This window comes from Plasmodium gonderi (genome assembly GCF_002157705.1).
Source record: "Plasmodium gonderi DNA, contig: Chr14, whole genome shotgun sequence".
Classification (NCBI taxonomy): Eukaryota; Apicomplexa; class Aconoidasida; order Haemosporida; family Plasmodiidae; genus Plasmodium; species Plasmodium gonderi.
The window spans coordinates 624,773-638,563 of NW_021628939.1; the positions used below are offsets into that span (position 1 = coordinate 624,773).

The 13,791-nt window shown below is 29.0% G+C and overlaps 2 protein-coding genes across 2 annotated transcripts; one reads left to right on the top strand and one right to left on the bottom strand.

Moving 5' to 3' along the window:
* Nucleotides 1-370: 370 nt before the first annotated feature.
* Nucleotides 371-1,666, top strand: PGO_141280 (2-oxoisovalerate dehydrogenase subunit alpha, mitochondrial; the record flags this gene model as incomplete). The annotated part of the gene is made up of 1 exon (XM_028690122.1): nt 371-1,666. One exon carries the CDS (start codon nt 371-373, stop codon nt 1,664-1,666), a length of 1,296 nt encoding a protein of 431 aa, XP_028545923.1.
* Nucleotides 1,667-3,476: 1,810 nt separating this feature from the next.
* Nucleotides 3,477-10,976, bottom strand: PGO_141290 (hypothetical protein, conserved; the record flags this gene model as incomplete). The annotated part of the gene is made up of 2 exons (XM_028690123.1): nt 3,477-9,645; nt 10,912-10,976. 2 exons carry the CDS (start codon nt 10,974-10,976, stop codon nt 3,477-3,479), a joined length of 6,234 nt encoding a protein of 2,077 aa, XP_028545924.1.
* Nucleotides 10,977-13,791: the final 2,815 nt, after the last annotated feature.

Genomic DNA, 13,791 nt, shown 5'->3' on the forward strand with positions numbered 1-13,791 from the left:
TTATTGCAAGAAAAAAAATAAATAAATAAAATGCTCGTTTTGTGTTATCCTACTCTTCACAACTTAGGAAAAAACAATCGTTAAAAAATGTAAACATACCGTAAGGGTAACTAAATCAATTTGCCACAGCATCCATACACACACAAACAAAAATTCGTACAAGCAATTTTACCAAAAAAAAAAAAAAAAAAAAAAAAAAACACAAACTGAAACTGAAACCGAAACAGTCCTTAAAGAAAAAGCAAAAAGCGAAACGGTAGAAGAAAAAATCACAAGATATGAGCAACGGAGTAAGAAAAACTCCTAGCGCACACATATATAGAGACTACACATGACTACACACAATAGCATACCATTGTAAGGGACCAAAATGATGAACATCCTTCAAAAAAACATCTGCAGGAAATGTAACTTTTCCAGATTTTACAATAAAAGAAATATTTTCAGTCTCAGTCAAAAGAAAAATATGACGGCATATAAAATATACACAGATGGACTAATTCATTCCGAATTTTCAACTGAGTTAAAAACAGTGAATGATGTTAATAAACTTCCTATATTTCGTATATTAGACACGGAAGGGAATTTATTAGATGGCCACAATGCTCCATTTGAAGATGAAGAAATAATAAATATTTATAAACGCATGGTTGAATTTTCAATATGGGATGAAATATTTTACGGGATTCAAAGACAAGGTAGAATATCCTTTTACATTGTAAATGATGGGGAAGAGGGGATACAGTTTGCTTTAGGAAAAGCACTAACTCCTGATGATCATTTGTATTGTCAATATAGAGAAACTGGAATTTTATTGTCAAGAGGATTTGATTATCCCGATATTATTAATCAACTATTTGGAAACAAATTTGATGAAGGAAAAGGTCGACAAATGTGTATCTGTTATACTAGTAAAAAATTAAATATACACACAATTACAACACCTTTAGCATCCCAATTATCTCACGCATCGGGTTGTGGTTATGCACTGAAATTAAAAAATCAGAAAGCCGTTGCAGCTACCTTTTGTGGTGATGGTTCTTCATCCGAAGGGGATTTCTATGCTGCTTTAAATTTTGCAGCTGTAAGAGAATCACAAACTATGTTTATTTGCAAAAATAATCTCTATGCTATATCTACATCTATAAAAGATCAATATAGAGGTGATGGTATAGCACCTAGAGCACTAGCTTTGGGAATTGAATCTGTTAGAGTTGATGGAAATGATTTATTCGCTAGCTACTTAGCTTCCAAAAAAATGAGAGAAATTTGTACTGAACAATCTAAACCTGTATTTATGGAATTTATGGCGTATAGATATGGACATCATAGTACCTCAGATGATTCTTCCTTATATAGACCGAAAAAAGAAAATGATGCTTGGAAGAAAGAAGGGGTTCATCCAATAAGTAGATTATTTTTATACTTAAAAAATAAAAAATTGTATACAGATAAGGATGATGAATTACATAGAAAAAGCGTTAAGGAAAAAGTGCTAAAGGAATTAAAGAAACATGAAAGCATTAAAAGGTACAATATTGTAGGGGGATTATTTGAAAATGTTTATCATGAAGAGGATTGGAATCTAAAGGAACAAAGAGAAAATTTTGAACAATTTTTTAAGCAAAACAAAAGTTGTTACGATACATCAAAGTTTGAAAATTAGTTTATGTATTATATAACAAGAAGTGGGGGAGGGGGGGGGGTGGATATGTGAAAAAGTAAAACTTTTTCGTTCCTGTTTCTTTTTATTATTTTTTTTCACTTTTTTTTTTAGGGAAGAAAATTAGAGAAGAAATGGTACATGTAGTGTGCAACTATAGCGTTACATGCTTACTTTTACACTTCTCAGTATACTTAGTTGTTTCCATTTCTAACGTAAAATTATTCTGTAACTCTAATTTCACTTATAACCCTAAAAATTTAGGAAAAGTATCATGAACAAGCACACGTAACTATTTTTATTCTCCCTATGATTAAACAAAACGATTATTTTTACACACATCTTAGTTACATCTAAAAAGCTTTTAACAAATTATTTTTTCTTGCAATAATGACAGTGCAGTTGTGCCGAATATATGTAAAAAAAAAAAAAAAAAAAAAAAAATAGAATTTAGGTGTACCTTCCACACAACCTGTTGCACAATATTTTGATATTCTCCGAAGAACCAAATGCACATAATAATTATATGCACACGCTTTTGTGAAGAAAAAATAAATGTCAAAAATGAAACCTGTTCAATAAAGCCACTGTTCCCTTATTGCTGTGAATAATTCGGTTAAGCACGTGACAACACAAGTTCCTCATTCACATGTACATGCATGTGTGTGTCTGTGTGTTTGTATGTATGTTTGTATGCTTGTGTATACATATGCAAGACTACAATGGCATATACCATCAGCATACACACACAGTCGACATTTTCTTTCATGGATGCAATGGTAAACAAAGGAACAGATAAATTGTAGGTATCTAATTTGTATGCTCACCAAGTTGTGAAAATGTTTAATGGGTGTGTAATATTCTTCAAAGCAAAAAAAAAAAAAAAAATAAAATAAAACCTTGTACACATACGCGTGCAACCAAGCTGAAGCTATCATATGTTATAGTTATGAGGAATAACAGAAGAGAAAATATTTTATAATTTTTCCAAATATTTATAAGATTAAGAATAACTCAAGTTGGGAAAATATGAACAAAACAAATCGGTACAAATGTGTAAATTGGCTAACTGATCAAGCTGCAAAAAGGGTGATAATTCCATTACCCTTACGTAATAATTTTTTAAAAAGTGCACACAAAAAAAATCGAAATCAAAAAAATAAAAAAAAAAATGATAAAAATGAAAAAAATATTATAATATGATAAAACAGTAATGTAATCATGTAGAAAAATGTAACAGTCAGGCAAAATAACAATAGTGTTAGGGGGGAATGAACATCACCCCGAAACAAACAGAATTTTGAAAATTTACATAAAAAATGTCAACACTACAGTAGACACAAATTCGCTGTGTTGTGAGAATGAAAAGGTATTCGTTTTTTTTATCTTTTCCTTTTTTTTTCTTTTTAACTGGAATCAAAAAAAGAAAAGAAATTCTTCGTACACATACGCAATTTTGCGTAGTAAAAGCATGACATATTATTGTATGTAAAGAAAAAACAAAAAACAAATTTCTTTATAAGAATGCACGGGCTGAAAACATCAAGGTGTTACATACAAAACAAAAGAACCCTGTTACGAAAAAAAAAAAAAAAAAAAAAAAAAAAAAGGAATAAGCGAACATGCATATACAATTGTATATACACATATATATTTTTTTTTTTTGATGGGTACATTTTTGCTGCTAAGGAATTGAGAGATTTTTCCCAACCTGAATCTACAAGTGTTATGCTTCCAATTTCATCGTTAATCAGAATGATCGGATACCAAAAATAACAAGGGCTCCATTTTACACCCCCCCACCCCTCCCTTTTTAGCTATTCCTATCAGATAGACTTCCCTTTCCTTTGTTTTCAGAATCCACCTCATGATTAGTATTTTCCATTTGTGTCATCATTCCAAAGGGTAATATTGATTGAACATACTTGTAGTACGAATTATTATCCTCATTCCTTCCTTCCGACATATACCCGTGCGAATTTTGTGAGTATTTTGAATCAGACAATGACGGAGAAGTTCCCTTTTTGTTATTGGACGTCAATTTCACATTTAGTTTTGACTTAAAACTTGATAATCTAACAAAGTCCAAAGAATTTGATGAATTTTCGTCTCGTTTTCTACTCCTTTTTTTGTTATACTTTGACAATTTTGTACTATTCTCTTTGCTTGAAATTTTTTTCGAAATATTTCTTTTGAGTATTTTGTTCTTTTCACCAAGATATAAACTACTGTACATTACATCACCAAATAACTCCCCAGTAATTTGGCTATCCGAGCTCATCACATATCTCTCAATTTCTTCATTCTCCTTAGCCTCGATTTTTTCTTTTATGTAATTACTTAAATGTTCTGATGAGGATAAAATGGGCGTTTTAATTTCTTTTCTTTTGTTATGTTCTTTCGTTTCTTTCTTATCTTTTTTTTTTTTCTTTTTTTTTGTATCTGTCACATTATTCCATTCGTAACTTTTACTACTACACTTATACTCTTCTTCCCTTGCTTCTTCATTCACATTTTTCAAGATTCCCTCTGATATTTTATTTCCAAGTGAATTACACTTTCCTGAGCTACAGTCGACGGAATTACAATTACATTCTGAGAGGTTATGATTAGACATGCTGTAACCAAACCTAGGTGATAGCTTCTGACCGTTAAAACTATTCTCATCTAAAATATTTTCATTCAGAAACTTTTTCCCCTTGTCAATATTACTACTCTTATGTACGGTGTTCAATAAGGGGTTCATGTCTCTATCCGTTTTCTTCATCTCGTTCATAATGTTTTCATTGGATACACTCATACTGTTTACTGTTTCCACACGGCTGATAATATGAAACGAGGGAAGCAAATTCTCATTTTGCTTTATTGAGACATCGCTTTTTGTCTCTTCAAATATTTTATTTCCTATACCTTCCTTTGGATAATTCATCGCTTCACCACTAAGAGTTACCTCCATTTCGGTGGAAATTCTTTTTTTGTCTTTCAGTTTATTTATATAAGTATATAACTTATCTACTTGGTTGCTCATTTTTCGCTTGTCCTTCTTATCTTCGCTCTTCTTACTCAAATCACTATTTGATAAGAAGCTCTTAGAAATATACTTCTGCCCGTGAGTAATAATCTCCTTAAGATCATCACGTTTGCAATCTTTTTCTAATATCTCTTCATCCAATTGGCCATCAATGTTTTCATTTGAAGCGACACTAGGTACACTATTTAAAATTATATCGTTCGTATGGGCTGACAATGCTTTGGGCTTTTTTTTGGAGGACTTGAAGCTAAATTTTCCTAAATTCTTAAAAAATTTATTAAATTTATTTTTTTTATTTCCATTCTTAATAGAACCTAAGCTAGAAAATTTGTCGTATTTATTACTCGTAGTATCCTCCATCGCCCCCTCTACATCCTCTTCCAATTCTTCTTCCTCATCATGTGAATAGTAAGAAATGTCTGAATGTGCAATAGGGTTATTTTTTTTGTTTTCATTTTTTATTTCTCCACCATAGGCCTCCTTAGTTAATGATTTTTCTTCTACTTCTACTTTTTTCATATAAAGATTACCTTCTTCATAACGACTCCACCGCTTTTTGTGTTCATCCATCCTACAAGATTTATTGTTGATAAACGATATAGCCTTCTTATCTATTATGTTCTGTATTTGTTTCGAATTTTTTCTTAAACTAATCGACTGCATCTCTAAAGAGGAGTTAACCTTGTTTAATTCGCACAGTTTTGCATGAGCTAAAGGGATTGTATTTTTTTCCACATGTTCATCAATTTCCTTCGTCGAAGTGTGTTCTGTTTCACTGTCTCCACTATGTTTCATAAGTTCCTTTTTGTCTAGTTTTTTATCTTTTCCTTTATCGTCTTTCTTGTTTTCTTTCTTGTCTTCCTTCTTGTCTTTCTTCTTGTCTTCCTTCTTGTCTTCTTTTTTGTCTCCTCCCTGCAACTTGTTTAAACTTGCCTTTATGCCTCCATGACTGCTAACATTAGACTTTGTAAACATTTCACAACACTCTTCTTCATTTAATTTATCAATAAGCATTTTTTTTTTCTTTTCTTCTTCCAAGTGCAAATGGTCACCCACTTCCTTTTCTAAAATTTCATATTCAAATTCGTCATCATATTTAAATTCATCTTCAGAGGAAGGGGATTTACCATTTGACGCCATGTCACTCTTGTTGACGTTGCCTTTGCTTACACTTCTTCTACTTACTTTGCTTTTTTGACTTATTACGCTTTTTTTATTTTCCACTTTATCTGCCTTGCTTGCTGTTTGTCTTTCATTTGAACGTTTCTCTTTTTTCTCACCCTTCGCAGACGAGGAAAACGAAGATTTATTGCTGTCCGTGGAAATTTCCTTACTTTTTTTCTTCCTGTTTAGGTAAAATATTTTTTTAAATGCACTCATATTACTCTTTTTGCTCTTTTTCTTTTTTCTGTTATATTTACCAGATTCCTCTATTTTGGAATATCCCATAGAATATTCATCTTCATTATGTGAATTGCTGGACTTGGATTTTCTTGTGGATTTAGAATTATCCGACTTGCTTCCAGAACTCTTTTTATTTGGTTCGCTTTTGAAAAGGAAGAAGCTACCCAAAAAGGAGCCATTGTTTTCTTTTTTCTTTTTAGTAGATCGTTTTACACTTCCGGAGGAACTAGAAGAGCCGCTATCGTGTGACCTGCTTTTAACGAGCGAGCCGTTTGTAACGTGAGAACCGCTTGTTACATGAGAACCGCTTCTAACATAAGAACCGCTTCTAACATAAGAACCGCTTCTAACATGAGAGCCGCTTCTAACATGAGAGCCGCTTCTAACATGAGAATCACGGATAACACATGAATCATTACTCAAGTAAGAAGCATTTAAAACGTGCGAATTGTCGCATCTGTTGTCGTGTGTTTTCAATAACCCTTTCACCTCTGCTTCATCCTTGTTGACATTCTCTTTTTTATTACTTTTTTCATTATGATTATCATTCTCTTTGTTTATCACATGCTTGTCATCTTTTGTATTGGACTCCTTCACCGAAATGCTATTACATTTTTGGTCAGAATGTTCATGTTCTTGTTTCAGCTGAGAATTCTTTTTATTACTATTGTGCTTATTTGATTTTTTATTAAAACTGTAAATTAATGATTGCATATATCCCTTTTTCTTATTAAAATGTTTCGTATTCTCTGCATTGGTAATGCTTCCCTTCTTTTCCTCACTGTTAATAAAATTAACATCATCATAAGCAGTGTTCCTTTCTTTGCATTCATCAATTTTTTTTACTAATGAACTTGTCTTTTTATTATCCCATTCTAGATGTAATATCTTTGCATACAAATCTTGGTAGCACATTGCATTTCTCTCATAATCCAGTGTAACATCGTAAATATTGTTGCTTATAATATTATTTGTTCTAAAATTTTTTATTAATTTTTTTTCTATATCGCATAGTCGCAAGTTCATTAGCCCTTTCATGCGGCCACACCACAATTCTTTAATTTTTTTATTTATGCATTTTTCTAAATATTTTTTTTTTTCTTCTTTAAGTTTTTCTAATTCAACATTACTACTTATATATTCTCTCTGTAATTGTAAATCTATCCATTGCCATTTCGAACAATCCTTAATCCATTTTTCAAATAGTTTGAAACTTCCCCATTTATCATTTAAAAAATTTTCCAACTTTTTTATGTCTTCCTTACTCGATATTATCTCAAACCCACTGTATTCATTAGAATCTTTTATTTCGAACTTATTTTCACATTGACCATGCCCACCTGATGGGGTAATGCCAATATCGCCATTATATAAAGAGTAATTCATCACATTGCCCATAGTATTAGTATTACCATTTGTCATGTCATACTCATTATTCATGTATATACTACGCAAGTTACTAGTTTTTCCATTCATCATCACTTCTCTATTATTACGCGTCTCCACAATATATGGCATCGTGCTACACTGAACAGAATTGTTGCAAACCACAGTTTGTAATATCTTCGGATGTTGATCCACGTTTTCATAAATGAATATATCTCCTTTTTTCGCAACATCGAATACATTTCTTCCATCATATTGAACATGCGTATTATTCCCCAAAATATGTTGATTATGCTTATATTCTTTATAACTATCCAAGCTTGTAGCTGTTCCTATGTCATTGCAAAATAGGGAACAATGTTTCGTATCACCCATCATTAGAAGATTGTCCCTATTATTATTGTTTTGTATTATTTTGCCACTATTTTTATCATAGATGCAAGATGCGTTATTTTGGTGATATTTCTTATTGAAGAATGAAGCATTGCCACTACAATTATAATTGTTCAAATTGTTCATGTAATTATCTCTTTTTTCTGGCTTCACATGTGGTACATATCGATATGGTATCTGTGTTCCTTTCGTCAAATCCATCATACTTATAGGAATACTGTGAGAAATAAATTTATGGCAACTAAAATTGTCGTCGTTCCTCTTAGGCCCATTTTCATCCACACAAGAATTGTTAAAAATGGTAGTTGGAGGATCACATTTTTGATAATTATTTAGGTTTATCATATGTTTATTGTCAACAATGCCTCCGATATTATCACTAAATTTTATATTTTTATTAATCAAATAGTTTTCACAAAGGTGATTATCCTTTTTTGTGCTACTTAAAATACAAAAATTTTTAAATTTATCTCTGTCTATTCCTTTTCTACCACTACTGTCCTTTTCTACATGCACATTATCATATAGATGAAAAAAGTTATTCAAATCATTCTGGTAATCTGGAAACATGGTCTGTTTTTTCCTCATATTTATTTCATATTTCATATTCGTTTCATTCATGTGATATAGATCCTTTGGATCTGGTAGCAAACACACATTATTTATAGAATTAAAAATAATATTTATAACATTTTTTTTTAAGTTATGTATATCATCGTTTAGATTTTTTACTTCATTGTAACAAGATTGTACCTCTTCTTCTAAGCAATATTTCAATTGCTTGTATAAAAAAGTCAACATGGTTTTTCCAAAGGTTAACTCCCCATTTTTATCTACTATATTTTTCATTTCGTCCATTTTGCTATATATTATTTTTCTTATTAAAGCATTAAATTTTTTCGTGTCATACACGCATAGAATTAATTCCCTCAATTTTGTATTGATATATTTAAATTTCAAAAGATCCAATGTTATGTGATTTAAAATCATTTTATTTATATCATCTTTAACTGTACTATCTTCTAACAAATCATATTTTGTTCTTAATTTATTTTTTCTGATATCTTCAATTAGTATATCAATTATTTCATTTTGAAAAAGTAATATATATTTTAAATCATCATAAATTCTTTTTACATTTCCTTTTTTCTTAATTTTATCTATATCTATTTTTATTTTTTCAATTTCTTTTTTCAAATCTTCATGAGGTTCAAAATTCATATTTTTGTCTTCTTCCTCATTTTCACATTTTTCTTTGCTTTTATAGTTTGTAATTTTGTCATTCTCTTTGTTATTACTATAAATAATGGGAGATATATTTTTTTTCTTTTTTTTAGTCTTTATTTTTTTCCTATTCTCTCTTGATATTTTATTATCTAACAATTTTTCTTTTTTTTTTTTTCTCTCTTTCAAATGTAAATTGTCTATATTTTTTTTCTCATCTGGATTGTGATCCTCCACAATTTTATCAGACATGTCGTCACATTTATTTAACTCACTAAAAGAAAGATAATATTTATCTTCATCCACATTCTTTGGATTTGTTAACACACAATTCGAATCGTATATTTTAGAAAATGTCTCTTTCAATTTTGTCGATTTTTTCTTTTTCTTTTTAAAAATTTTCATAAAATTATTCTTCTTTAAATGTTTTCTTTCCTTATGACTGCTCGATGATTTTTCCATCTCTTCTTTTTTCTGAACAATAGCGTTTGAGCTGTTCAGCTCATTCATTTCCTTAATTTCCTTTTCATACACATTCTCCGTTCTAAAAAAAAGCATGTTCATATAAGTAAGTAAAGTGTATGCATCTTAAATGTTCATACATAGGAGGTCTGTTGAACAAGCACAGTGATGGATTCTTATCAAGAATCATCTGAGAGGGAAAATACATTTAAAGAAGTATATTTTTTTGCTCACATGCAAGGATATGCATATGCATATACATATATATATATATTATATAAAAATATGTTCAAAAAAAATGTGTTATAAAAAAAAAAAAAAAAAAAAAAAACTTGCTTGAATTCTCATCATCTTATTATTTCAAAAAGAGCATACTTATAATCCTATTCGCAAAATAACATTTCAAGTCGTAGTTATAAAAAAAATAAAGTATAATTCCCAAAAAATTGTAATGAACAAAAAATATTAAAAAAAAAAAAAAAAACATTTCTTCACTACAGTAGTGTGACGGCAAACATATAAAAATAAAATAATGTCTAATGTTTGTACCATATTATTCACTTAAGAAATAACAATGTTGCATAAATTTATATAAAAGACAATAATTAAACAGGATATTTGAAGTCACGTTATGCATATATATAGCCCATAAAATGTATCTTTTTTCTCTCTTTCATACTTTTATTTTTCTACTATTATTTTTTCTCTCATTCTTTTGCTTTTTTTATCTTGTTCGTCAAAAAATTCTACAACATAATATTTCCTAATATACCTAAAATTGCATGTATTATATAGGATATACTTGTTGAACCTTTTTGATACTATTAAATAACTTCTACATCTTTATAGTTTGTGTTAATGCTTTTTTTCTTTTTTTTTGGAAAATAATTAGTAATTCGCATGGATTGTATAAATTCTGTGAGCTTTGCGTGTTATACGCGTCTCACTTGTCGCATGAAATGTACATATATTATGGAACTTGTGAACAATGTCCAAGGTTCACCTTGTGCATTTACGCATACTACTTTCATATCACTTCATGCGTGCCACGTACGTTAAACAAATAAAAGGAGAGACAAGCGTATTAAAATTATAAATATACTTAAATACCCTCTTATTACATAAGCACATAATGTATATAAAAACCAAACGCAACATAAAATTTTTGCATATACTTGAGATAATATTTAGGCAGCATTTGGATATCATTTTTTCTGGTACTCATAAAAATCATTTTAGTTTATGCATACTGTGTATATATAAATGTAAATACATTATGAATATTATTCAGAATTTCGCACTATATAGAACTTAAATATTATAGTTATATTTCTTTTCTTTTTCTTACACGTCACTGATGCCAGAAACATCTTGAGTTTTCTTTGAGGTATCTAAGTTTAGAAAGTAGCTCATTATAATTTTTTTCCCCCTGTCTTTATTCTTTTCTCTCAGTTAGGTTTATCTGCTATCACAAAAATATTGCTTAAGGAAAGAACTTATAACTATAATTTGCTTCTTTCGTCTCTTCTTTCTGTTCTTTTAAGTATAAACACTAAAAATAAAATAAAAATAATTTTAAAAATTAAAATGGTTAATCTTTTTTAATTTTCACGCCTCATACATGTATATATATATGAACTAAGTAATGGTGAAATGTTATTTTTCCAATACTTTGAAAATATAATTATTACCAAGAAAAAGCAAATACATGTACTGTTTTTGCCTTGTTCTTCATTTCTCTCTTTCTCTTCTCTATTGTGCGTAGAAGTAACATTCCGCACCCCAACAAGTTTATACTTATATTTCTGCTGAATTATAAATTTACATAGTTCCTTCGACAAACTCGTATGTGTAGTTTGGGTCAAACAATTTAATGAAGAAATGTTTTAACGTAACGGTCTTTTGTAAATAAATAATGAAAAATAAAAGAAAAAGTTGAACAAAAGAGGGAAAAATTGCACAAAAGTGTGCGACATCTCACACACTTAAGCAAACGTGTACAAAATTGTGTATATTGTGGAAGTTATACAGAATGTACAAAAATGTGCCAAATTACAATGAAATTGTTGTAGTATATTTCTTTCAACGCACGCTAAAATGAAATAGTTTGTGAAGGAGTAAACGATAATTTTGCCAACCCATTTTAACTAAACCTGCTAAGACTATCCATACCGTAAAAGAAATCTTTAAAACTAAAAAAAAACATTTTTATCTTTTGTTGCAATTTTCATTTAAAATTTTTTTTAATCTATGTTTCACTTTTATTTTTCGAGAAGCACAGGCTACTGCTTTTTCATAATACACACGTGTAAAAATATATGTACATTTATTGCGTATAAATAATTGTTGTTGTTTTTTTTTTTTTTTTTTTTTTTTTTTTTTTTTTTATGGTTAACAACTTGTACAAAAAACACAAATACCATTTTGGTTATTTTTTGAAATTTTGGACCATGAAATTTAGCATTTCTTTATAATTTTTTCCTAATATTTTACTCAATTATTTTGTTATCAATTCATACGCATAAATTTATCATGCAACTTATTATGCCACAAAAATTTCAAAATTTTGGCAGGATAGTGAAATGTAGATTTCACACTTCTTTACCTAAACATTCATAAAGTATTTTAACAATTTCATACCAAATCATCGGATTAATAGCTGTTTTTTTTTTTTTTTTTTTTTTTTTTTTTTTTTTTTTTTTATATATATACGATAAATCATCTGTATTAATCAATTTTTTATTTTTATGAACGGTTCGTTAAATTGTATAAACAAAAGATGTTTATATAAACATACATACAAACACATGTACACTTTGTGTGTCTTTTTTCTTTTAAACAATACACTTCCATTATATTTCTAAGAATGTGCTATTATTTTTATATATTCATCATTCAACAAAATGTGTGCATAAAAACATATGAATGAATATGCTATAGCAACTTTTTCATATTGAATAACCTTATTGAAAGACGCTGAGATTACAACCTTTTTTTTGGAGGACTGATGCATTTTTATTGCACAACTCATAATACTTTTTTGTATTATATGTATTAATTCGTTAGCACTATTTATTTTAAATATTTTAAAGCTGCATAAAGCAACGTTTATATATTTTATTTTTTTCCCGATTTTTCTTGTATATAGTGTGATATAGAGAAATTTAAATTTTCATTCAATAAAAAAGCAAAGGTACTGCTTAAGCGTAATAATTTGCAAATTGACACTTCAAACTACTCTTGGAATTATTCAAAATGTTGATGGAATTATGACATCAAAATATTCAAAATAACGCTATTTTAAAAAGACGATGGAAAACAATTGGGGGAATAGTTAATTAATCCTCTTTGAGGCGACATAACTCACAAAGGATAATTTTTATGTACAAGCATGTTTTATATACATAAGTACATATATCTATATCGTAATATTTATCAATCCCTTACACAATGTGAGAGTAACAAAAATGTAACAGTGAAGAGGTTGAAAGGTGCATGGTTTTTAATACCCTTTTTTGTGGTAAAATGTCTGAAATTCCACTATAAAATTAACCTATGTCTTATTATTGTATATATACAATTATCATTTACGTGTTTACACAAGAAAAAAAAAAAATAAATAATGATGCGTTGCGTAAAATACCCCTGTACATAGTTAATTTTGCATATGGCATATCGGCTCAGGCATTCGAAAAAAAAAAGAATAAATAACTCACACATAAGACCACATAACGTTTACCATTTTATTACACTTTTAAAAGGTCTCATTCTAATGCATGTGAACATATATATACACCTATTTAATAATACATAAAGTACTTTGGATTTTTACCTATCTGAATGAAAATACAGCCTCATTTCTTAAATTAAAAGGAGGAAGTTAAAAAAGAAATAAAAAAAAAAAAATAAAAAACAATTTTTATCCAATCCGACTCATAATGCAATTTTCTAAAGTTTTGTTTTAAAAATAATAAACTCATAAAAAAATGAGAAAACGTTGCATTCTGCTTAACATTCCGAAAAAGTGTAATAAACGTGCTTTTTTAATCCCTTATCATAACTTGCACATGTAAATGTGTTGCGGCACATGCTCCCTTGTAGTGCATCACTACCTTCTTTCAATTTACTTGGTGATATATATATAGCAAATGCGTACTTGTTAATTGCAGAAATAGTGTATCATTCCATAGTGAGTTTTTTCTTTTTACTTTTTTCCTTTCTTTTTTTT